Source organism: Chinchilla lanigera, unplaced genomic scaffold (assembly GCF_000276665.1).
Source record: "Chinchilla lanigera isolate Chin_1 unplaced genomic scaffold, ChiLan1.0 scaffold00065, whole genome shotgun sequence".
Taxonomy (NCBI): Eukaryota; Metazoa; Chordata; class Mammalia; order Rodentia; family Chinchillidae; genus Chinchilla; species Chinchilla lanigera.
The window spans coordinates 8,627,236-8,654,094 of NW_004955466.1; the positions used below are offsets into that span (position 1 = coordinate 8,627,236).

Consider the following 26,859-nt stretch of genomic DNA (forward strand, 5'->3'; position numbering starts at 1 on the left):
ATACGTATGTTTGCGGGGGGGGGGGAAGATAAAGAATAGTAGTGTTTTTTTAAACTTCCTTTCTCAAAATATGTTTTATATTTTAAGATATATTGAATTTCTGACATAGGTAAAATAATATAAAATGACAACCTATTTCTTAAAATGAGTCGTAAAAGAAACAAAAAGAACCTACCCCAAGCTTTTTCCATGAGAGAAAATCCTCTCTGCTAAGTTTAAGATAAAATAGTCCTGGGAATACAAAAATCAAACACGTTGATGTACTGGCACCTGCAAGGAGAAGAGAAGAAAACCAAGACACTGTTGGATTCTGATGTGAGATACTCTAACAACTTTATTCATTTTATTATGTGAATTTTTTAAAATGGAAAACTTACCAATTACACCAAATACATTTTTAATGTCAGGAACATATATTGCAAGTAAAACAATAATAATATTGAGTGCTAGCGTGATCAAAGCATGGTGAATCCATGAAAATGGAAAATTGGAGAAAAATATCATCGTTAAAGCTTTTCTGGCCTGTTTAAGGGAAAAACAAACAGATTTAAGCAAAGAGGAAGTATCAACAGCAAAATATTTGCTTAGAGGAACACATGTATAATAACCATGACATTCTTATATGCCAAACTATTTAGAGTCTAAAATATAGCATACTCTAGTATAAAGTGTTCATACACATAAACTGTTTATATACATAAGCCTTTCTGTATGAGCTTCACACAAATTATTTTGCTTTAATTCAAGAAAAAAATTTCACTGGCAATTTTTTAGGTTGTATAAGTTTAAATATTACCAAGAATAACACTGTGTGATGAAATATCAAAGAATCATTTTCATTATGTTCAACAGAAAAACAAATGATTTAAAACAGAAAAAAAAAAAATGCCATGGAAAAGAAATACCATTTACTATTTTATTTTATATTGTCTGTTTCACAGCATGTAAATATGGAAAATAGTTCACTACACTTCCCAGTGCTAAGGCCAGCAGCAAGGGGTCACAGCCATACACGTTCGCCTGGCACTGCAGTTGGCTTAGGTTGGGGGAAAAATCTTGACGGCCCAGTTTAAAAAGCAAAGCCAAGCCGAGCAAAACAAAACTCACAACACTCATGCAGAAGCACTCAGACCTGAAGCCTTGTTTCCATTTCCTCAGCAACTGGTAAGATCTTTTGTATAGCAACTAGATGCAGAATAAAAATTTGTTCTTCCCTTAAATCAATTATCATTCTAGAGCAAGTAAAACATCTTGACTAAGATTAAACTAGCATGTCTATTTGAAAATAAATCTACAATAAGCCAGTAGGAGCTTATTTCTGCTGACTGCACTTTGTCCTCATGCACACTCTTTTGAAAGCAGAATACATAAACTCCCAAAACTTTGGAACTATAGTCTCTAAATTGGAACAATGCTGCGGGACAGCGTAAATCTAAACTAACTCTCCAAAGGCACAAATTAGCTTAGTGGTTCACTGTTATTTCTGTGCTTTCATGGGGCCATATGCAAGTACGAGGTCTTTGATCCATTACTTGACAAATGAATAAGATATACAAGCCTCTATGTGATTCAAAGGTTCTAGTCTGCAAAGAATTAGTGTTGCCGTATTAGGGAGCCCTACAAACTAAGTAACAAAACCTTGAAACATACTTACAGGGAAGTGGATTAGAGGGACTGTCAAAAGCACAGCAAATAGTATGCATAACTTCACAGTCATGACAACAACATCATGTGGCAAGTATTTACTATAACCTTGTAGTAATTCTGACTCCACTTTGTCTGTAAATAAAAAACAATAATAGGGATCATATTATAAGCTATGTACTAAGTGTCAATAATAGCAATAGTATTTTCCATTGCTCTAATAGATCTCTGTAGGCTTAGATTCCCATTATCCAAAGCCACCTCTGGCCTTTCGCTATCCTATGAAACACAAAGACATTACATAAATACCTTTCTGAAACCTACGATCCTTTGTTCCCCTTTCCGTAAAATTAGAAACCAGAAAAGGCAGAATCTCCAAAATTATGACAATGAGGGTGTGTTTTAAAAGATCTTTTTAGAACTTCTCTATAATCTGAGGGTTTGGAACCCTCACGTTATTTGTAAAGTGTCCTCACATGTTTGGTGAATGTGGTTCCTGGGATAACAATCTGAGATAGGTAGTTGGATTCAAAACTTGCAGGCCTAAATCACTTGCCTGAGGTCATACAACATTAAAGGGGAGAGCTGGCAGAGCTACACATCCAGAGTGTTTTGGTGCTCAAGCTGCACTGTTTTCCTCAACACAGTATTTTATAGAATCTTACAGTTTTGTGCATTTTACCAGCTTCACCAATATGTCACCTGTGCATTCATTTTTCATAAGAGAGAAAGAAGTGTTAGGGAAATGGCTTACGTAAAAGAGTAAAGTGCTCAAGAACACTGCGTCTCCATCTCTAGGGGCAAAGATCAGTTTGCACTTAAATCAGAACGGTGCGCTTTAGTTTGAGAGTATGGCTTTAGAAAGGATGTTCTGCGGGGAGTTTTTAAAAAATTAAATACATCTGTTTTCAAGGACCTTAACATTGAGAGGGGAGATAAAATGAATACATACAAACATAATAAAAAGTGTACAGACATAAATGAACACAAGTGGCAAAAGGTTTAAAAAAGATTAAGATTCTAAACTGAGACCACAGAGCAGTGTTCAAATCCCAACTCTTACTAGCAATTTCTGAGTTACAGTTCCTGCGTCTTTAAAATGGGGACAATAATACACTGACCTATAGCAGTGGGGGTGAACTATGGCATGCATGCCCTGGTGGCCTGTTTGCTATCACCGAAAGCTCTAGAAGGTCTGAAAGCATCACTGACCTGTACAGTGACTGGAACATTAAATCAGCCAACGCACATGTGTGGACAGTCAAAGAGGTGAGGCAAGAGTCGCTAGAAGCAAGAAGTGGCACAAGCAGAAGCCTTGAGGTAGCAAATGGACACGCACCTGAGAAAACGAGCAATCCAGTAGTACTGCAGTGGCTGAAATACGACGTGCAGGACAGTAAAGAGAGGTGGGTGATAGGGCTGGGGATGCACGGAAGACCTACTAAAAACAGTGTTGCCCAGGGTTTAGACTCCATCTGGCAGGCCACAGAGAACCCAATTACAACTTAGGAAGAAGAGTATATTATGATCTGAACTAAGCAGAAGCATGGAGTAGAAGACAAATCCCCAAAGAGGGATAAAAGCAGAAGGTTACTGTCATAGTCACTGAGAGGTAAAGAATCTGAACCAGACATGATACTGGAAACAGGAGAGAAATGAATTATCTGAAGTGTTATAGATAAAATTTACACAAGGTGAGACTAGAAATGTGGATTCTATTTCCAAATCTACAAGATACTTGTGTCTTTGTAGATACATGGCAAACTGCTTTATTTCCACTTTCTGAATCATAAAATAAGCTAGTAATGCTTCTGGCTTAACAACTTTGTAGACTTCAAACTGTTCTGGTTATTATGCAACACTTGAGCATTGGCCTCCTCACCAGAGGAACATTTTTCTCTTCCTTGGAACACAGTGCTTTCACATCTATAATTAGAGCCAGTACTATTAATCAAGGTACACATTTATAGGTCCTTTAATCGACAAATATTAGATTATTAACTAAACCTTGGGAACTCTGGATAAAAGGATACCAAGTAGCTCCAGAAGCTTGAAAACTGAGATTACAAAATCGAGATACATGTCGCATGTCTACTTCCTACTTTCCCAGGACGAAAACCTTTCTTCTGAGCCAGTCATCCTGTGTTCAGAGCTGACTCTTACCACATGTAAGGGATATAGTACAACACACTTCTCTGGACTCAGATGAATCTCTACAAATCCAAAAAGGACCCAAATGTGATTGCTGAAATTTATACACGTCCCTGAAGTCAAGAGGCTGTGTTGTCCTATTCAATACACAATGTCAAATAAGGGATGAAGTTTACAAAGATTATCAGAAAAAACAGCGGATTAGCATTCAGGAAACCTGCCTTTAATACTATGAGGACAATTCACCTCTGTGGGTTTCAGTTGCTCATCTAAAAAAAAAAAATTGGAAGCTTTAATTCCAAGCTAAGCTTTTTGATAAGATCTCAGGCTCAATCAGCAAATATTTTCCATATGAAAGAGACTGCTTGCCATCCTGATAGAAAGACCTAAGGTTTTTCTTGTTTATGAAAAGAACCACTATGAAGAGCAAATCAATATCTGCATTGGGCAATGGATATAAAGCACCAACATTTACTTAAATGTTGGCTCAAGAAATGTATTAGCAGCCATCCCTGCTCCACATCCCTTGCAGTCCAGGCTTTCTTACAACATAATACAGCTCCGAAGTACCTAATGATTCAGGTGACTATTTCTCAGTCACTCTAGATATTAGTAGGCCACTTGAGGTTTCTTCCAGGTGGTTCTACTTATCCCCAGGAGGAAGAAAAAGATTTTTGGACTTTTTCTCAGTGTTGAAGATCCCTAATAACACATTTCAGGTATCCTTAATCTGAAAATTGAAAATCTAAAATGTTTCAAAATCCAAATGTTTGAAACATAAGTCTCTGCAAATATTCTAAAATCCTCAAAACTCTGAAACGCTTTCAAGTCCCAAAAATTTCAGATAAATAACAACCAGTAGTATTTGTGCCAAGTGACAATTTTAATTTATTTATATATTAAAATTTTAACAAAAATTTCACTATACTAAGTATTTGAATCCTAAGAGGCTACATTAGCTTACAAATACAGAAAAATTTGATTGAGTTCAGGTCTATATAAAAATTAATGAACCCAACAATAAAAATAGAACTTACATATTTCAAGAATTTTAGGGGCTGGGGATTTAGCTCAGCGGCAAAGCGCCTGCCTGGCAAGCACAAGGTCGTGAGTTCGGTTCCCGGTACCGGAGAAAAACCAAAAAATAAAAAAAAAAAAAAAAAGAATTTTAATAGCGATCAAAAAAGTTTGACAGTGTGTTTTTACTTTCTTTTTAGTGTGTGCAGCAGGGTACCATGCTCACAATGGAAATAATGTTTTTCTTGACGGTAGCTCTACATCTCTAGATCAGTATAAAAATGTAAAAGCAGATTTAGATTAATGGGATAGTCTTTATTACACTGCTGAAATAACATAGAGATATAAAAGAGGGGCTATATAAAGCAATTCTAATTTTCTCACATACTAGAAAATCCATGGTAATACAGCATATACTAAAAACTCATATTTCAACAGTCTTACTTAAAATAGTAAGTTTCTGAAATTATGCAACAATTACAATATTGATGATAATAATAACAGTCGCATACCACTAGCAGTACCTCTCGTTTGGGAAGGGCTGTTATGTGCCAGATATTGTAGCAGGCATTTTACATGCAACTCATTTCCATCTCAATCAACCTTATGCAGTTACCCCATATCACAGATGAGGAGATGAGAATGAAGTAATTTATCTGAGGTCATCAGCTAGAGTACCGGAGTTATATGATCCAGATTTGCTGGACTTCAAAACCCATACTCTTTCCAAAGGGCTGAGGAAATGTAGCAGTGCAAGTAGACACTGTCCAACAACTTGTCAGACTCGGGGAAACTCCGGGAGATAAGGGCCATGGCCAGTCACTGTGGGTGTTGAAAACCTGAAATATGCACACAAGGCCCTCACCCAAGAAATGAGTCACAACAGCTACACATCACCCTAGCAATAACAGCCATTTATTTGTAGCGTTATTATAAAAGCCTTCATAAACTTAAAATTGTATCTGGAATTTGACAAACTATAACGTGTTATAATGTGTTCATTTACAAATTAAAATGTTTACAAATTAAAGGAGTACTTATGTTTTTCTCTTGTTCTAGACTTTCAGGTTTTATTTTTTCCTGAGGTTCTTATGAAAAGAAAAGAAACCACAGCATACTGAACAGGGAATTTTTCCGAAGTAAAAACAGGAATTTTATACTTGTATTACGGATTTAAAAGTACCTTAAAAGAATTAGTAAGAAAGGTCACGGTGCATCACAGAAGGCACATCTGATGAATTCTGTGATAACCAAGTTTGAAAGAAGAGAAGTGTCTGACATCTAAGCAGGTGGCCAGAGTCCAGTGCACATTCCCTTTTCAACTTGTTCTTTCACAATTACGATAATGTACTCTCCCAACCCAAAACTTCTTAGAATCTAATATATCAAATACATAAATTTAAAATCCAAAAACATTTTTTTGTAGAGAAACATCAATGTTCCTAAACTTGAATTTTTACTAAGGTGTTTTAGAAAAAAATTTCATATGAAGTCATTAATCTTAAACTAAATCCACCACCCCACCCGCCGCCCCCAGTACTAGGGATCTAATCCAGGGACTTCACACTGAGCTCCATCCCCAGCCTTTTTTATTTTGAGACAAGTGTCACTAGGTTACCCAGGGTGGGCAGAACTTCTGATCCTCTGACCTCAGCCCCTCAGAGGACCAGCATTATAGGTGTGTGCCACTGTACCCAGCTGATTCACCTTTAAAAGAGAAAAATAACCAAATTTTTAAGGCCCCAGAGCTACCACAACACTGTATTATAATCTGGTGGCCTGAATAAAGTGACTTACTAATGCAAGTCAGAAGGACAGTAATCAGAAATAAGATTATCTACATAATAATTTCTTTTGCCATCTATAATTAAAGAACGTACTCACCATAGAAAGTAAGGTACCCAAAGAGTGCAGCTATAAAGTAAATGAGAAAACTTAAAGCAATTGCTGTATTGGTTACATTCTGCATTCTTCTCTTTGAGGGGCTAAAAGACAAAAATGGCAAATGTGGAATTTACGAACTGAATTCTATCTCCAGAAACAAGTATCTTCCAAGCTAGTTATGAGGATTCCTCAATCACTGAAGACCCAATTCATCAAGAAATATACATTAGAATTCACAATTTGAAATTAGTACACGAAGATTATATGTCCAGGAAACATTTTTAATTTGGATGGGGTTCACTTGATTGTTCTGTTTTGTTTCACTGTACACTAACACTTAGAATACAGTGACGAAAGGAAAGGATTCATAAATGAGAATGTCATTCAATCTAAAAGCCCAACAGATAAGAAGACACACTTAGGGCATTTGGAGTATTTCAGGGTTCTACAGTACCTTTGAAGTTCACAGTATATGGGCAAGACTGAGGTATGGCAGAGAAATGAAAAAGCCATAGTCGGGATAGCATAAGTACTCTGAAAAAAAAATTTAGAAGACCTTAAATGCTATTCTACTGAACGCACTATTACAGTTGGTAACAAATTCAGTGCATTTTTAAAAAAATCAAATTTATTTAAATTTATTTCATTGTTCATGAATTATCTCTTTATAATACTTGTTTTTTTAAAAAAGAGACACATTTATGAGCACTCACAAATATTCTACTTGATAACTGCTTTGCCTATATCGGCCAGAATAATTTTTAGGCTGCTTCCCATACCATACTGCTTTACTACAACCCCCACTATATGTTATTTAAGACAAAAACAATTTAGGTAACATAAAAATACCACCATTTTAGTAATGTTCTTACTGCAGTTCTCAGTTTTTCCTAAAGTATACACACGTAAATATATCTTACTACCCGAAGCAGCAATAATTGTTAATGCTTTTGAACTTGCTTTTACCAACTCAGTCCAAGGGAATACAAAAATATTAATCATATCTTTGCGCTGTCAGCATCTTTAATCACGATCTCTTTCAGGAAGAATGAATATCATTTAATTTAGACCTAAAAACTCTCTAAGATCCAATGTAATAGTGGGCTGGGGATATAGCTCAGCGGCACAAGCGCTTGCCTGGCAAGCCTGAGGTCAGCAGTTTGATTCCCGGTACCAGAAAAAATTAAAAAAGATCCCATGTAATACATAAGCCTACTTTTTGTTTTGTTTTTATTATAATACCTAATAAGAGCCAGCAAAAGCTATAAAAGAAAAAAAGTTACCCTCTAAATGAAAATACTGTCTTTACCCAATGGATGCTGGGGATTTATCTTCTCTTTTCTGCTCTAAAAATATTCTCTCTTGACTAGCTTTATGCTCTTTAGCAAAAGAAGTTTCAGCTGAAGACCTTTCTTGGGCTGTAATGCCCAGACTCTTCAAATATGGAAAGAGAAGCTGTAGTGTTTCCTGCTGGGAATGAGAGTTTAATTCACAAATTCTGTTTCATATACTGCTCAACTTCCTGGCTTGTCAATTTCCCTACCTAGATTATAAGGCACATGGAGGTCTTTGCCATGTAAAAGATGTGGTAACTTCCCTTGCAGGGCCAGAGAGGCATTTTTCAAGGAGTAAAAAGGAAAATTCTGTATGGCGGAGTAACCGCGTTAACATTCTTCAGCAATAGAACCATACATGAGAAGGGATTCTAGCATCTGTGAAACTACAAAATGGCACTTCAGTAGAAGTAGAAAGTATGGAGGAAGAAATCTGCAGAAACAGGAAAGACTGTCTGCACTCTTGTACAAGAGATGAAACCAGAGGCCACCCAGGTCATAGCTCCAGTCCAGTTGCTTCTGCTGGAGCTCAAGAGCTCTCGCAGGCATCTCTAGTATGCTCAGGTTCTTAGAGAAGGCAAGAGGACTTGGTCTTCTAGTCTGTGCTCCAGGCATCGTGCATTTCAATTTTGGAATACTGGTCAGAAAAGACTTTGGCAGTGCTCGCTGGTCCAGTGTTCAAGTGGTTTAGCTGCAGACCAAAGTTCTACTCACAGGGGAAGAGTTATTGATGTAATTGGCTATTTAGCTTTACAAGTCCAGAGGGCAACAGGAAGTCTGTATCCACAGAAGACCTTATTGGCCAGACCAGACATTCGGTAAATCTGTTCTTTTAGGCAGAGACCCATTTAAAACAGGCTCTATTTTAAAGCATGCCAAAATAAAAAAAAAGTGCCTGTTTCATAATGGGCCACCCTGCGTTAAATAATATTATTCTTCTGGTAGGCAACCCTATACTTAGCACTTTCATGAAAATTAATTAGTTACAGGTACAAAGACCTAAGAGACCCTGTTACACAAATCTCTTAAAACTTGAAATGTGAAAAATCAACCAAAAGTATCTGTTAATAACTTACACACCTCTTTGGAGAAATGAAAGAGCATTGGTTTACAATCATCTGTAGCATTTGAAATCTGTTTAAGAGTATTGAGGGGAGAAAGAGAGAAACCAACAGCTATTAAAAGTCAGAACACAGCAACAAAAATGGTGAATTAATTATTACTAAGCTTTCAGACCAGATTGTATTTCCAAACAAAGTTCCAAAATGCAATTGAGCTGTTACTTTTACACCAGTTAGGAAAAAATCATTCACTTGCCTCTTTTCCTTTTTAGATTAAAAGTAAAAAACACAGATAAGAACTATTACCTGGGAGAATTCCTCTATATAATTTAATGTCAGAGGACAAGGGATGGACCATTTTTTAATTATTATCTGTAAGAATAAATACAATCAACACTCAGATTACTTCTAATAAAATTCATAAGTGATTTCAAATAGGCAGGCATTGTTTTAACAAATCTAAACCATTTCAAATAAGACACTAGCAGAAGACTGCTGGCTAATACGAGGTTCCTGGTTAGAATGGGGTCTTCACTTAACAGTGTAGGGTGCTTCACATCTGTTTAGTTGGGATCTTCCCCTTTAAAGACTGAGCGCACTCTCCCATCAACCTTTGCAACTCCAGTGGCATCAACGCATTTTTAAAGTATTCCAACTCAAAAAGCTGTTCTTAGTGACAATGGTACAAAATGAATATTTGTGTCAGCAGCAGATAGAGAAATATTAATAGCAGTTTGGGGAAAGGCTACAGGCAGAAATAAACAGAGACTAGTAAAAGCGGACCTCAGAGATTTCTGATGAGTAAGCACTTCCCCCTCCTTTTCCAGGTTTCTGTTAGTTTTGGTGAATGTGGAGAAAGCTGGCTAGAATAAGAGCACACAGCTAGGGAATTCCAAATTTATAAAAAATAAATTTTATAAAATTAAAAGAAACCCAGAGGGATGCTGCTTCCCAGAAACACTCAATGAGAATGTCTCAGGATGTTTTACTCTTGTGGCCACGCTCTTTAGACCTGTAGTTGTAGTGTGTCAACATTCCCATTGTTGCCAGTGTTTTAGGCACATAATTACTTTGCAAATGTTCACTTCCAGCTGAATCACAGCATACAAAGCGGCAAGAGAGAATTAAGGAAGTGTGTGTCCTTTGTGGGAGATCAATCAGTAAACACTATTCTTACTCCTAGTTGGTATTTATCTAGTTTTTGATTTTAGCAAATTCAATCAAAATGTTGTAAGTGGCAAAACAATTCTAAACAAAATATTTTTGGGACTAAATTAATGAGTGAACTAAAGAGCCACTCAATTAAAAATCTCATCAATAAAAAAAGAGGTTATAAGAATACATTGGGAGCCAGGCGTGGTGGCACACGCCTGTAATCCTGGCACTCGGGAGGCTGAGGCAGGAGGATCGTTGGGAGTTCAACGGCAGCCAGGGCTACAAAGTGAGCACAAGGCCAGCCTGAACTGCATAGCAAGACCCTGTCTCAAAAAAAACAAAAAAAAAAAAAAAAAAGCCAAACCAAAAAACCAAAGAATACATTGGGCATGTTGCTATGGCATTTCTGGTAAGTTTTCAGACAAATAAAACTATTCTACCTTCAAGAAAGATCAACTTAAGACATTTGTAGTTAAATGGATGCACCTTGTGACCATAATATTAAGAGAAATACATCAGACACATAAGCTTAAATATAATATGGCCTCTCTTACATGAGAAACCCAAACCATAAATAAGAAGCAAAATAAAAGGTAGATAATAGGAAGTAGGGAGGTCCTTTTCAAATGGGAAGAGGAATAAGAGATTGGGGAGGGACAGAAAAAGAACTGAAACAAAGGAAACAGAGCTTTTGCAAATGCAAAGGAGAACAAGAGTTGGAAAGAGCAGGGAGGGGTGGGAGGGGTAGGGGATGAAAAGAGAATTAAGAGGTGTTACATACACGTAGGAATGCCCCATAATAAATGTAATCATTATATACTACAAACATGTACTAAAAAACCCCCCAAAACTCCAATGATCAATTTACCAAGAAGAATGAACAAATTCAGAAGCATGTTTTTTTCTGAAATGTTCAAAAAGACGAAAAAAGAAAAGATGGGTTGAAGAAGCTGGAGGAGTAAGGTCACTGCTGGTCTCTCTCTCTTGGGCCCTGCTGACACTGCTCCACATCTGGCTTCTCGCATTGCCCCCTCACCAGCAGAGGGGCTGTGGATGGTGACAGCCATTTATGGAGCACCTGCTGGGTATCAGGTACCTATTTTTTTACACCAGGTACCTTGATAAGTGGTACATGTGAGCTATTCATTTATTTTACTAGGGGCTGGGTACAGTGGTGCATGGCTGTAATCCCAGCACTTGGGAAGCTGAGGCAGGAGGATCACTGTGAGTTTGAGGCCAGCCTGAGCTACAAAGTGAGTTCAGGGCCAGCCTGAGCTGCATAGCAAAATCCTGTCTCAAAAAGACCAAACACAAACGAACACATTTATTTCACCATCTCTTATTTTTAAACTTTCAAATAAAAGTATTTCCAAATAATGCTCCAAAAGATATTATTGTTTCATTAATTTGAAAAATTTGAGAGTGGCCAAGTTTTAAATTAATATAGGGGCTGGGGGTTTAGCTCAGCAGCAGAGCGCCTGCCTGGCAAGTGCGAGGTCGTGAGTTCGATTCCCGGTACCAGAAAAAATAAATAAATTAATTAATATAAATTCAGTTACTACAGCTAATTCCTGTGCAAACACTCATCTCCATCCCACATCTGCGTGGTGGGGCAGGTGGCTGCAGATGACAGGTCACAGTGTTCCAGGGGACTTTCACACCCATTGTGTCTAACACAGCTCTCAGCAGAAGAAAAGCTTCTTACTAAAATCCACTTATTTGGTCCTCTATTTTGATTACCAACTTACTAAAATATTATTTAAAACACTGATCTAAGACAATACTTCTGGGAGGAATGTCAATTCATTTGTTTCTAAAATGGAGCAAAAGAGATAAATTTACACCCTCCCCAAAAAGCAAATCCATCTATTTATGAAATTTTAGATTTTTTAGGGAAGGAAACTTTTTCTTAATTTTTTTAAAAAAAGGAATCTGGGAGAACAACTAGAGAACAGGTTCTTATTTGTACTGTTTGAAGAATATAATTAAGAAAATAATAGTTTTCTAGATTCTTAAAAATACAAATAATATACAGATTTATAAATACATGCTAATAAAAATAAACAATGAAAAAATTGGCCTACTTCAAATGAATCTGTTAACATATATGCATGTTTCATTTTCCTAACCATTATGTATTTCAAAACCTATCATTTATAGACTTTATAGTAAATGTCAACAAAAAAGCACTAAACAACAAAGGCTTAGAATACTTTTCTTTGTGCTATTGACTAAATTTAAATTAAATTTAAACTGTTCACAGGTAAAAATCTGACAGGATGGCTTGTAAAGCATTATAATAACTGCAGAATAAGGGTATTATTTCCATATGACTACTATAGTTGAAATCTGTATTGAATTACAGAGTATCTGCCATGACAGAAATGAAAACTACAGTAGACATCAATATAGTTCACCTGCTTTATGCTATGGACTATGAAAACTAAATTACTTCTACCTATGCAATGCTTGGACTACCAATTATCTGTGAGGGGAAAATTTGGTATGGTACCTACACTGATTCTCTTTGATATCCACATATTCACTTGCATGTATAGGATACTGCTAACCATGCAGAAGCTTCTCAACAATCAACTTATGATGAAAATGTTCCCTGTCTCTCGCTTAAACATGGAGCCTACAAACTTTATATACAATTCATTATTTGTAAGATGCAAGTAAGAAATAGGGGGAGGAACAATTTTAATGCTGGCAAGTTAGCAAATGACTCAATGTACCATTGCATACTTTCAGCTTTAAGTGTATCTAACAGAATACTATAAATACTTACACACAGTGGAGTTAGTCACTTTTACTTGGTTTAAGGAATTTAAAGTTGTTTTATCCCTGTGTCTCAGAAAATGGTAGAACCTAAGTGAAATACAATGCATCCTATACTGACAGCTTTGACATTTAACATGACTTAACTAGTGATGTGCTGTCTTGTTCTTATACTTGGCATTCTCTCTCCTTCATTTCTTAATAACAAGGGAGAGTTTAACCAAGCCTATCAAAGGCTATTTGGACATATATATATTCTTGGCAGGTTAAAAATGTTTAATTCTATTTCTTTCCATGTTTAGACACTGGCTATATAATACACTGCTATGCAAAGAAAAGCAGGTTTTTAAAAAACATTCAAATAAAGATGCTATCTTAGGATTTTAAGTCTGCTTTAGAATAACAAAGGAAAACAAAAATTGCATTTCTTTTTTATCTTTATATTATTTTATAAGTATCAAAATAAGTTGTTTATCATGATATTTTCTGTTGTAATAAAAATGAACTAATTTAAGAAAAAATACATCCCACATGTGAACAAAAATAATTATTCTCAGTACTATTTTTATAAGAATGCACCTATGCTGAGCAGCTACAGCAGAAGGGGGAATATTCAAGTCCCCAATTTTTATTAGATCTAGTTAAGTCTCAGAAACTAAGGTTTCATGAATACAACGAAGTCTCTAAATTAAGATGACTAGTATTAAACTGTCTTCACAGACCACAGACCAACTGATTCTTTGCATAATATTGTACAGAAATAAACTGGTAGTCCTATGCAAAGGTTTCTACTCCAAAGCTTTGACAAAACTGGTGAGCTTCCCTCTCTGGTTAACCGCAAGGGATGCTGAACTGGAAATGCGGCTCCAGCTAAGCCTCTTCAGAACTGGACACAATGCAGGAACAAAATTATAATTTTTTGTAAATAAAAGTGCTTTTAAATAACACAGTGAAATACATGGGCTACCCTTTCCAATGTAAAACAGTTAAAAAAAAAGGTCATTAACATAAGTCCAATTTTAGTAAGGAGATAAGCAATGCATTATATTTTAAACTTACCACAAGAGCAAAGAACACCATAAAGAAAAATGATAAACTACTTGTGTAGCCAAGAAAGCCTGTAAAATAACAGTAAAATAAAAAGCAATTTATAAGGAAAGTGATCCTAACATACAACTAAAGCTATACATCTTGGGCATGTTTTCTATTACAGTGCTTGGTATCTGGGGCTTAGGGCTCAGAATAACAACATTCCAACTATCTGTCACAGATCATTTATGTAGGTCTGTATGGCGGAATTGGAACTGGCTTACCTCTAATGGTACACTGTAAGGAACGGCTGCTCTTTAATGTTCTGCTGTAAAGATTTTATTTTAGTGGGGCAGACAAAATACTACTGCAAACCACGTAATAGGTTAACTAGGCAGGGCTGAAGGCTGAACAACCTAAAATAAAGCCATGTTTAAAGTTATTCACGACCACCACCCTTCTGCTAAAACTGTGGTACTGTGAAATTTAAAAGCCTCTTAGTATTGCTCTCTCTTTTTTCTGAATAAGTTATGGGTTTTTCTACAAACGCTTACCTATTTTGGGAAGAAGTGCAAGAGGGAACACAATGCCAACACAAATGATGATTAACAGTGTTTGTCCATCAAGATACCAAGACCTATTAGAAAAACATTCTGTTTTAGGCACAGGACTAGAGTGTTTGTTCTTATTCACACATGCACATATTATAACCATGACAACCACCTACAAGGAAATACTGACTTCCTTTTGTTCAGATGTACTTATGGAATCCCATAATTCTCTTTAATGATTCACATTTAGGAAATGTATCAAAACAATGAGATGCCATTTTTCAACTATCAAAATAATAATTGCTTACAAATAAAATAATAGCATTGGTAAGACGAGTTGAGGTGTGCAAAAGGCTCGTGAAAATATAAACTATGTAATTACTTTTATGGAAAGCAATTTGGCAACAGATATTGAGACCTTTCAAACAATTATGCCCTTTAATGCTTGTAAGGACTGTTAGAAATAAAGAGATAATTAACGATAAGAACAAAATTTTTGTACAAAAGATGTCTAATTGAAACACTAAAAATAGTGAAAACTGGAAACAAACATATAGTGTCATGGCAGTTTTGAAGCACCAACATAATGAACATTCACTAGATATCATAGATACATGTGTACAATGTATACTGCTTTAAAGAAAAATATAGATGCATTAAAAATGGAAAGAAACTATGACATATTGATGCTAGCCAGTATCTCTGGAAGGTAGAATAGGTAATTTTTCTTCTTTACAGTTTTCTATATTTTTCTAAATTTTTAGGAAAGGGAAAAGGGTGTGAATTACGAGATTTAAAAATATTAAAAGTTTCATGTAGACATTAGAATACTAACTAAAAAAAAAAAAAGGAAAGTTGGCAGTGTTAAGTATTTGCTCTTTAAAAAAATACAAAAAACCGAAACCACCAGGTGTGGTGGCGCATGCCTGCAATCCCAGCTACTCAGGAGACTGAGACAGGAAAAATGCTATTTTAAGGTCAGCCTTGGCAACTTAGCAAGTTTCTGTTGAAAAAAAAAGTGGGGGAGGAGAGCACCAGGATATAGCTCCATGAGGGAGCACTTGCCCATCCTGGACAAGGCCTTGGGTTTAATCCCTAATACCACAAAACAAAACATGCATGTACATTTTTTTAAAAGTTAGAAGAATATACAGAACTTAAAATACCAAGAGTGGGTATTTCCAAGTGGTAGCAATATGAACAATTTTCATTTTCTCCTTGTTTGCATATAGTACATGTGTACATATTTAATTTTTAAATATGAAATACATGTGTAGAAATTTATTAATTCCCCAAGACCTTAATAGATTTGTATGTAAAGGAGAAGCAATTCATGAAAGGTATACATGAAGAAAAAAATCTAATCATTGGTGCTAATTAAAGATAAGAGGTTGTTGAAATTAACTTAGTAAAATGATTAAAAAATAATATTTAAAAATGTTGCATAATTGGCCCAGCATATGTTCCTAGTGATCTTGTCAATTAGTATTGTCTTTTGGAAAACAATGAAAATATGTAGTAGGAGCAATAAAAATGTACTGGTGATCTAAGAAAATTATCTAAAATAGAAAAAACTCCATCTGTAATATAATACTTTTAATAGTAAGAAGCTGAACAGAAAATTATATATCCAATAATAGAAAATATTTAGGTCAATAACAGCATATTCAATGGAATATTATGTAGTTTTTTAAAAAAAGATAACTTAATAAAGGGGCTGGGGATTTAGCTCAGCAGCAAAGCACCTGCCTGGCAAGTGCAAGGTCGTGAGTTCGATTCCCGGTACCGGAAGGAAAAAAAAAAAAAAAGATAACCTAATAAAGTGGAAAATGTTAATGACATAAAAATAATATGTCATTGTTAATTATATTTTCAAAAATTTAGAAAAAGTCAAAGAAAATAGAACAAAGATTAGGTTAGATATGATACATATAATTTGTCTTTCCTTTTTTCTAACTTTTCTCTAAGATAGTGATCATACTTTTACACTAAAGCACATATATATGTATATATATCACAGTAATACAATAAAATTCATGCTAAAAGGGGAGCTGAGAGCATCAAAGACCAACAGGGATTATTTTTTCAAATCACTTGGTAGATCAATCAGTATTTCCACTTTGCAATAACGCAGCCAGGTTTACTTTCAACAGGTAGCCAATGTTTCTTAAGAGTTTTTCCTTGACATGGGTTTCAACCCTTGGCTTCCAACATGGACCTTATGGTTCAGTACACATCTTCTACACTGTGGTTAGTGAGAAGTTCTCTCCAACATACCATGAATCATTACTATTGAGTGCCAACAACTTCCTTAAGAAAACAAGAGAAGGAGCAACAGGAGAAGCAGCACCATGATCACACCTTTCCTTTCCTCAATCCTATTTCATGTCTTTCAGAAATGCATGTGCCAGAAACTACAAGCTATGCACAAGGGTTATAGCTCTTAGGACCTAAAACTGTGCTCTCTCCATCTGCACATGTCCCTCAACTCCTGGTATGCAGAGAGTACTAAGAGAGTACACAGACCAAAAATACCAATAGTACTCAGCATGTCTATATCCTAGGCCACTTCTGAATAAGAAACAAGTCGGAATGTCAAAGCACCTCTCACTGAGGAACACCTGGCAACTACATTTCTGAAGCTGGCATAAAGCCCAGGGCTCTATGTCTGAAATGGCTTTCCTTCTGGGACCCAATACCAGACCCAGACAGTTGCAGTGCCAGGAGAAAATAGGCCCAAGGGAGTACCAAAGTAGATTCCATCTGTTAGTTCTGCTGTCCCTGCTAGGTAACAATACTGCACTGTATGTTTAAATATCTGTTCGAAGGTTATATTTCAGATTGTATTGCTACCATCACAAAATAAAATAAAAATTATTATAAACCAATTGGATTCTTTAAAAGGAAAAACATAACAAAACAAAACAACATGAACATAAAGTTGTACAAAAAGGAGAGTGCTAATCACCAGGATCAGGACTCTTTCCTCCTGCATCAGATTAAATGAACACTTTTAAAAATACTACCAACCCAGGTGCTTTATACTACTTTGGATCACAGTTCATGTATGCCCACTAGACTCACATGACTGACTAAAGCACGAACTGTGGGCTAGAAGATACCTTTACCTCCTCCCAAAAGTAGCTCAGAATCACAAAGCTATGGAACGTTAGAGCTGGAAGAGGGCTAGAGACCATCTGTCTCAGCAGCTTCATTTTACATGTCTATAAAATAAGCAATCACACCGATGATCTTGACAGTAGTAATGGAAATACTGTCATGCTTCAATCGTCACTTTAAGTTTACAGTGTATTTTAGATATTGCCCCATTTATTTCAAGATCATACTCTACAGGACTGAACTTTACATTCTTTGGTTTGGCTATTAGTGATTATTAATGCTTTCTTATCCTTACTAACTTATGTTAATAAAGCCAACTACAAGTAACATGCTTTCCTATAAAGGCCAACACAGTAATGTGCAGAAAAGTTAGTTTAGATTTTATGTGCATATTAGAGCCAACTGAACTGTGTTTGGCAATGGTTGTTTTTCAGAGAACAGAAGTGATTAAACTTACAAAACAGATTCTCAGACTGAAAACTACAAAGTAGTACAAAGAAATCTTAAAAAGTACATGGTAAATAAGCTCATTTTATAAACAAAGAGTTTAGAAAAGTACTAACCTTAAAATTTTTCTGAAGAGGGGAAAAAGAACTATCTACCAGGACTCCTGTTTTCCTACTGTGATCTAAAGATACATTCTCTTTAAGCCAAAAGAATTAGAGTAAAAAGTTTTATACTTCCTAGAAAACTTGTTTGATCTGTGGATTTAATCCTATATGATAAAAATGTTCCAAGTATGAAATATAGAGTATAAATCCTCAGCCGTATTGCAAATGCTTTGGCATGCAGATGTTTTTTCCACTTTTAATGAAAACCAGATTTATTTATAAGTTGCTTTAATTTCATTCTCGAATGGAATGGAACAAGAGAGTATCATATGGTCTGAATTAGGATCTTATTCACATCCCATATCAATTATGTAACTCAAATGCAAGACAACTTAATTGTGTCAATCATATTCCCCTGACAAGATCATTAAATGTTAACATAAAGCTTCCAACTTTTAACAGCCATAGATTTAAAAATGTAAGTTTATTCTATGAAAAATATAGATGTATCATAAAAGTTCAATATAAGCATTATACCTTATCTCTAATAATTTTTGAAATGAGAATATAATGATATAGTTTCTTTTTGAAAATATCTTTATAAAAGCTTATATTTCACAAAGATATATTAAACACACTATTAATCCAGAAAATAAGGAAACTTGAAAAATGTTAACTGAAATTACAGGACATCAAACCCTAAAAATATATCAATGTCATGTTGATCTCACAGAAAAAGCAGTACCATGTTTGTAACTGTATTTAGAAATAAGCTACCCTAAAATATAGTAAAGTTATCACAACAGTTGCTTCTTAATTACTTCACAATACTAAGCTTTGAAAGATAATGTTTTAGCTGTTCTCTAATTAATATAGTCACTTATTGTTTCAAAACTGAAATCCAAAATAAGTGAATAACACATTCAAAGGTATGAAAATGTTAAAAAGATTTATAATTTTAAAACATAAGAGAAATGATGCAAATTGGCCAGTGTTTTGAAGTATAGACAGCTTTAAAAATCCATTTCTGACATAGAAAATCATATGGTTGAGACAGTAAATCTTAATTTTTTAAAAAACCAGAAAAAACTTCAACAATAATAATGGCAATCTAAAATGAAGGTATGGTAAAAAGATCACTTTTAGAAAGAGAAGACTTGTAAGTTTCAATGTCAGTTCTGCCACATATTACTTTATTTCTAAAAATGTACATGTATTTATATCCTTCCTTTTTCCACAAAGACATGACAATAGAAAAAAAAAGATAAGTAAAAGGCATAAAATTGAGGACCAAAAGAACAAAAAACACATGTGACAACTATTAGGATTAACAGGTTTTGCAATATATTCATATTCAACTCTGGGCTTCCTGGTAGTCTGAGCAAAAGAAGATCACCCTTAATGGTACTGTCACTGGAACTTCTTAATTACCCACGTTAACATAGTACTATAAGTGCATAGTGTGTTATAAGCATGTGTATGTACAATAACCTATTTGATCATCCCAATAATTTTGTTAAAAAAGCAATATTGGCATCCCTATTTTACCAGGTAGAGAAATCAAAGGCTCAAAGTTAACTAATATGGTTAGTAAAAAATTAAATGATTGAGGTTGTTAATATGAAACCAATAGAACATGTTTCCTTGCTCTGAGTTAAGCATTCTTTATTCCACCTCATATTACCTTTAATTTTTAGACCTATATTAGAAATTCTCACAAAGAACTGGAGTAACAGAAGTTATTCTCGGTATTTTTACAGCAAATACAAAAGCAAATTTTACATAGCTATTTCTTACAGCAGTCATTTATCAAACTAAAAGCATACAATAAAAATGTAACTAGATAAAGCAGAAGATATATCAAGGTAGTTAAGAGCATCAGATATGATAAAAAGTGTGGAAACCTCATGAACTAAGAAGTACTATAAAAACATACAACCTCTTCTGATGATGAGAAATCACTAAGGATCTCTACTTCCTTTTTTTAACCACATTTTCTGGATGGTCCCCTTTCAGATTTATTAAAAAAAAGTAATTAAAAAATAAGTTAAAAAAAGTAATTAATAAAAATTACTTTATTAAAAAAGTAATTAAAAAAAGTAATCACACTTTTTTTTACAAACACATATCTGCCTTTGTCTAAATAGAATTGGGTCGTGGAAATCAAAGTGTTAAAAAATAAATTTTGAAAACTTTCCCTGTATTCCAGAACAAGTTCAATTATTGGGGCAAAACTATCAGATATTTAAATCTAAATGTCTGATAGGCTTTGTGTTGTGGTTTGAAAACTGTATGAAATAATGTGACAACTAAAAAGATTTATCACATCTTTTCAAATTCATTTTTCTAAAAAATTTCTTGTCATACACAGAGAAAAGAAAAACAGAATTTGACAATTTTTTGCCATGAAAAGAAATGAGTTAATATAGCCTGTAGGACCCAGAATTTTTTAAATAAAAGAGAAAGCAAGTACACTTGATTTGAAATTGTTCTTAATAGCATTATAAAACAGGAAACAAAACAAGTCCACACAAGGAAATTTTTATCGTGCTGTACAATATGCACCTCACACAGGTGTGGTTGTAACTGCCACATTCTTTGTCACTATGAGTTGCTGAGATGTGACAGTAGAATTGTTCATTGTCCTCTTTTGTTTAAGTACCCTTGGTACTTCCAGCCTGCCCCCAGCCCCACCCCTCTCTCACAGGGCCTGGGCAGTCTCCTGCCTCTCCCACAGTTCTGGCTTGTCTGGCGCTCACACACCCCGGAGGGAGGCGGAGGCTGGCTGTGCTTCAGATGGCCCCAGCACAGCGCTTTGAACACAGTGGGTAGTGAACAACCTCTCTTTCTCTACTTCACTCCTCCCCATCTAATTTGTAAACGTCATGAGGAAAAGGACTACATTTACTTCACTTGCCAGTAGAATTTAACAAATCTTTATTGAATTACTGAATGGACACAATGCAAAGTATTTTTTCTTACCCACTGTAGTCTCCAGTTAAAAATTCTGAAATAGCAGCAGGAAGCTCTGTTTTAATAATTAAAAGGTAAGAAGACATAGCTGCAAAAAGAATAACAGTTCCTGTTAGAATTCTATAATTTTCAATCATTTATCAAACAGTAATCTGTTGGGCATAGTGGCTCACACCTGTAATCCCAGCTATTCAGGAAGCTGAGGCAGGAGAATCGCAAGTTTGAGGCTCATATGAGTAATGTAGAGCCTGTCTTACAATAAAAAAAATTTTTAAAAGGGCTGGGGCTATAGCTCAGTGCTCCCTGGGTTCAATCACCAGTTCGTGTGAGGGCAGGAAGTAATCTATCCAGGGACACAGATGTCTATTAGAGCTAGAGCAACATATGGAAGACTAACTGATCATGTATTATCCCAAAGATACATATACCAGGAATGGAGATAAGCAACTTTGTAGAGAACAATCATGGGCACATTGTGTGTACATTTCAAATCCAAGGCAAACAATTTAAAAAAGAGGAAGGGTCTAGACTGTAGACCCATTTACAAATCAATTTTTTTTTAAGTTTTACAAAAGATCTTACATGTTATTTCCCCTCACCAAGGAGTAAGAGACACAGAAACGTAAGTTTAACAAGCATGGCTAACAACTTTATTTCTTCTTTCTTACTAGGAAGAAATACTCATTCCAGAATTTAATTTTTTCTCTCTTCCTGCTACCCATACCATATTATAAACACATTATATACAGTAAAAATAGAATAACTACATTTAAAGTTGCCCTCTAAAACACTAGAGAGATTCGCTAGAAACCATTAGCACATTGAAGAGCTAGAACTTCCCATTTTCACTCTGCTGTATTGAGAGTTCATCTGCATTGTGCAGTCAGACCCTGAAGCTAGCACTATTTCTCGCATTTTCTCTGATAGATCTAAGAATAACCCAGCTTTTATAGCACTTTAATAATGATCCAATATTTCTGATGTAGCTGTAAAAACATAAATCCTTTAAACTTTCCATCATTAATATGGTGACAGAATGCAGAATTTATATGCAAGTACTTGAGTGTAAGTTTAAATACTGTATGAGTGAGTTGGGGTCAGAGCCTCAGTTTAACAGAGCAAGAATCTCTCCTCCAAAGATTAAGTATATATTTTTAAAAAGAGCCAACAAGAGAATGTCCATGAAGAATAAAGAGTATGCTCTGTGTGCACATTCATTTTATTACTTATTTATATTTCAGGAAACAGTTCACTTTCTCCTCAGACCTATAAAAACTAAAAGCACCAGTGAGTGCCAAGTCCGAATGATAAAAATCTGGGGGAAATTTGATGAAAAGGCTCAATAGTTTAAGAAGAATGTGTATTTCTCTATGAACTGATTGAAAAGCAGCTGAACTTCACAATTACTGTGTAATTATACACAATGGCTCCATGACGTGACACTTTAACTCTGGAGAAAAAATGAATATACATTAGTTTATGTGTACATTTATATGAAGATGGACTATTATACACAAACATGCCCATACTGAACACATACTCTCAAATTTTTTTAGTAAAATACTATGTATCCATGGCAAAATAAAATTTAGAACAGCTAAAAACTACTTCTCTTAATGAAAATATACATACACATATTTTTCAGTTCATGACTATTTTTCCCCAGGAGAAATACAGTTGCTGACTAAAACCCACTGAGACATTTCTGCAGCCTTTTAGTTATGGGTTATGAAAATGGGTTGTGACTGGGTGTGAAAACGTGTTCTGCACTGTCCATACTCTCGTAAGATAAAATGACATCAGTTTGGCACAGGACAGAAGGAAGATTTACACTAACTTCCTCCACTCAGGGCTTGAAATCTTCACGATATTTTATCTCTTCCAAAGAACAACGCACATATGGTACAACGATGAAAATCATGAACTGAATTTTCTGAAAGTGGACTAGAACTACTTAAATACATCTTGAGAGAGAGAAGAAAAAGACAAAATGTACCTTCAAAACAGGGAATGCAGACTTCCAACACAATGTAATTTATTATCCGTCCGTTAGTCTTTCTTGCTTGGATTAATCCAACATCATGTACATTTCTAAAGTTTCAGACATTCATCTCTTTCAGCAATTTCCTATTTCTTTTGGATTTTTCATTGCAAAAAGCTTCAGTGAATATGAGATCATGTTTCTTTCTCTAATACTCAATCTGTCCTTCTCTCCAGAATTTCTATTAGCCCCTGGCTAGTCATTTGATCACTTTTATCCTCTGCTGTAGCCTTCACTCTTTGGTTTTCAAATGGGAGTCCTATTTCATTAGAGTCTAGTCTGAAGAATCATGTATATTTTAAGAAATATGAACTCACCAAACATATGTTTCTTGCTCAAAAAAAGATCTCAGCATACAAGACATGAATATAATAAAACACGCAAAATAGTGCTTTGTAACCGAATGTTGGTGTGTGTGCTAAGAGCTACAAAACCGCAGAGCTTACCATAGGGGAAAAACCCCACTGATTAAGCAAGTAAAACAAAGAAAGACACTATCCCACTCACGGTTGAAATTATTTTTCTTAACCACAAATAAACTTTTCATGCAAAGACTAGCACTTCAGCACAGCATATTATATATAATACAGAGAAGAGACAAAAAAGATTACCAAACATACATTAGGTTAGGAAATACATCTTACATTCACATAAAAAACAATTCACTCAATAAAATTTATTGGAAAAATTTTAAAGATAGAATAACAACGGGAGAGCTCATATATTCATTGTTTTTAACTAAAAGGTTCACTATGTCCAATAGCTAGCTGTTTGCTACACTTTTTGTCTCCTGTCTTCTATTAATGGCATAAGGAAATGTTTAAAGAGTCATCTCAGAGACAGGTCATAGCAAGAATTTATAAATGAGTTTTGCTGACATCAATCTATAGTACAGACTTCTAATACAAGACATATCACATTGTTCTCTAAATTAATAGCTATAACCAGGCCATCCATAAGACCATGCTTATAGTTAAGTAGCTCTGGCCTTCTTATCATGAAAGCCTATATTAGTGCTAAAAGATATACTTTGATGACAGTTATTCAGCCATTACAAATCGTTTAGTTTCACCACATCAATTAAATAAGTATTCTTTTCTCTTGCATTTTAAACATAACTAGTAAACTTATTTCACAGACACTGTCCTGGGAATGAAATTTTTAAAAAAAAATCTGTCAGCCTAACCAAAACACAGATATTGAAAGCATTCTTTAAAAACGTGAAGAAGCAACTGTTACATTAACAAAGGACTGAAACGGTAAAATCTGGTTAGGCAACAGCAACTAGTAAGGTATTAATACTGGTTGACTATTGTAAATGGATGTCTGTCTGTTAATATGTTTTCCTTCTTTTATTTTTTAAAATTAAAAAAAATATACTGGTTGACTTAATCATAGATTAAATTGAAAGAGATTGACCAGAGAGACGTTAGAGAAAAGGGAAAGGGCTCGTAGAGGACCATGAAAATGAAAGCCTGCTTTGGATCTGGACGCCTGTTATACACGTGACAGTATTGTCAGGGAAATGGTAATTATTTCTTCATTTAATTTTCACCTGAGGTCTTGACCTGAGAGGGAGATATTATTTATTTCACACATGAAGAAATGGAAGCACAGGGGCTGGGGATTTAGCTCAGTGGCACAGCACCTGCCTGGCAAGCGCAAGGTCGTGAGTTCGATTCCTAGTACCAGAAAAAAACCAAAAACAAACAAACAAACAAAACAAAGAAATGGAAGCACAAAGAGGTAATTTGCCTAAACTAGTCATGGCGGAAACAGCCAGCGTGGCTTAAACTGTTACCAAGTAGGACAGGAGCAAGTGTAGCAGTGAAGTGAAGAAGCAATCCACCAAAGCAAACAAAAATAAGAAAGCTCTATCAAGAGGGCCATTCTCCAGAATTATTCTTTTGTATCTTTTCATCATGATTTGAGCAACAAATTGCTTCTGACTGTTGAGTTTAACAGTTAGGTTCAAACAAAATAAAGAATCTGTAACAAAAACATTAATGTAACATGAGCCAGAAGCTGTAACAACAATGTAACTTTCATTACACCTTGAGATGTATTTTTAATGTATTCCATTTCCACTTTGAAGCTGGACTGATGAAATGATTAATTCACAGAATTTCTTTTTCTTTTTCTTTTTTTTTTTTTTTTGGTACCGGGAATCAAACTCATGACCCCAGGCTTGCCAGGCAAGTGCTTATGCCGCTGAGCTACATCCCCAGCCCTAATTCACAGAATTTCATGATATGACTTTACTGCATCTACCGCGATTTGGCTGCATTTACAACAATGATTATAGTTCTGAAAAGAAACTTTCCCATTTTCACATACTTAAGACTTAGTAGCATATTGAATTCTAAAAATTAAACAAAAATCAACCCTTTTGCTCCAAAGTCTGCACTCTGAGGGACTATTTTTTCCCCAGCACATTGAAAATGCCTCTCAATTTGCCATGAGTTAAATGTACAACCTTTAAAAAGAAAAGACTGAATTGAGTTTGGGCTGAAGAAATCGTTAGTTCACAAAAATAATTATCCATTTCGTTAAACACTTAAAATACATGTATGAAGATAGGATTACTTGCAGCTATTTTTAAAACAGAATTAGGTTTTCAGCACTTGGGGGAAGTTCGACTTCTTAAAGGATTAGTCAGTCAGCCCTAAACAAACTGATGCACCATGGGAGGAAACCATAAGTGTGTCTTTCCATTTATAAGGTTCAATTTCACTTCAATCTTGTTTTAGTCATGGATAATAACTAGTTTATTCAACATGTCTTATTAACCTTGTGTTTCCACTAAACGTCTAAATGCCACTGAAATCCTATCCCCAATTAAATAGTATATAGTCTCCTTTAAAAAAAAACTTCTTTAAAAGATTTCTGAAAAAAATGTCATTTTACCAATTTGTGCACAAATGGAAATTAAGCTATATAGTGGAAAATGTCCCCCCATAACATTGAAAAAGTTTTTACCATTTATTAAGACCTTAAATTTAAATACAAAGTGACCAGAATAATTTATTGTTCTGAAAATCTTATAATTAAACACGAATAGAAATCTTTACTAAGAAGGGCATTATTTTGGAAACCTGTTTAAAATGACATGTTATTAGCAGATTCTGTTGATGTAAGTACTTGTGAAAAAGATTCTCCACAGATTTCCTGTACTTCTAAGGCAGTGCTTTTTAGAATTTTGTGACAAGACTGCTGAGGCTCAAAAAAGCTGTCCTTTGGTTAGATAAACTGACCAGCAGAGGGCGACGAAACAGCGCACAGCCCCAGTTCCCAAGGGACTGCACAAAGCCACGCAGCGCTTCGCCCCCACCCCAAAGCACAGAAACAAGGCAAGATTTGCTGGGTTTCTTTTAAAGCTTAGATTCCTGCACTGAGTTGTTTATCAAGGCTGCCAGAGCAGACCTTGTGGATTCTGTCCAGACTGGAAAAATCTAAGTCACTCTCACTCTAGCAACTTGAGGAGGTAGGGACTGCTAATGTTTAGGTTCTTCTTCCACAGCGTTTAGCAATGATACACTTTAATCTCCTTTAAGGAACTGGGGTTTT

At 35.1% G+C, this 26,859-nt stretch overlaps 1 protein-coding gene across 4 annotated transcripts in view; it reads right to left on the reverse strand.

Moving 5' to 3' along the window:
* The window catches only part of Slc38a6 (solute carrier family 38, member 6), a 53,572-nt gene that overhangs the window by 1,043 nt on the left and 25,670 nt on the right, over positions 1 to 26,859 (reverse strand). For 2 of the 4 annotated variants that reach the window (XM_005399168.2, XM_005399169.2), the window contains exons 6-15: positions 21,261 to 21,339; positions 14,611 to 14,693; positions 14,087 to 14,145; positions 9,398 to 9,463; positions 9,111 to 9,164; positions 7,151 to 7,230; positions 6,697 to 6,797; positions 1,655 to 1,779; positions 378 to 522; positions 176 to 270 (exon numbers count right to left, since the gene is read on the reverse strand). In XM_005399168.2, coding sequence (XP_005399225.1) covers positions 176 to 270; positions 378 to 522; positions 1,655 to 1,779; positions 6,697 to 6,797; positions 7,151 to 7,230; positions 9,111 to 9,164; positions 9,398 to 9,463; positions 14,087 to 14,145; positions 14,611 to 14,693; positions 21,261 to 21,339 — 887 coding nt within the window. The remainder of the gene's footprint in view (positions 1 to 175; positions 271 to 377; positions 523 to 1,654; positions 1,780 to 6,696; positions 6,798 to 7,150; positions 7,231 to 9,110; positions 9,165 to 9,397; positions 9,464 to 14,086; positions 14,146 to 14,610; positions 14,694 to 21,260; positions 21,340 to 26,859) is intronic. The other 2 variants (XM_013521932.1, XM_013521933.1) reach the window with 2 other exon arrangements.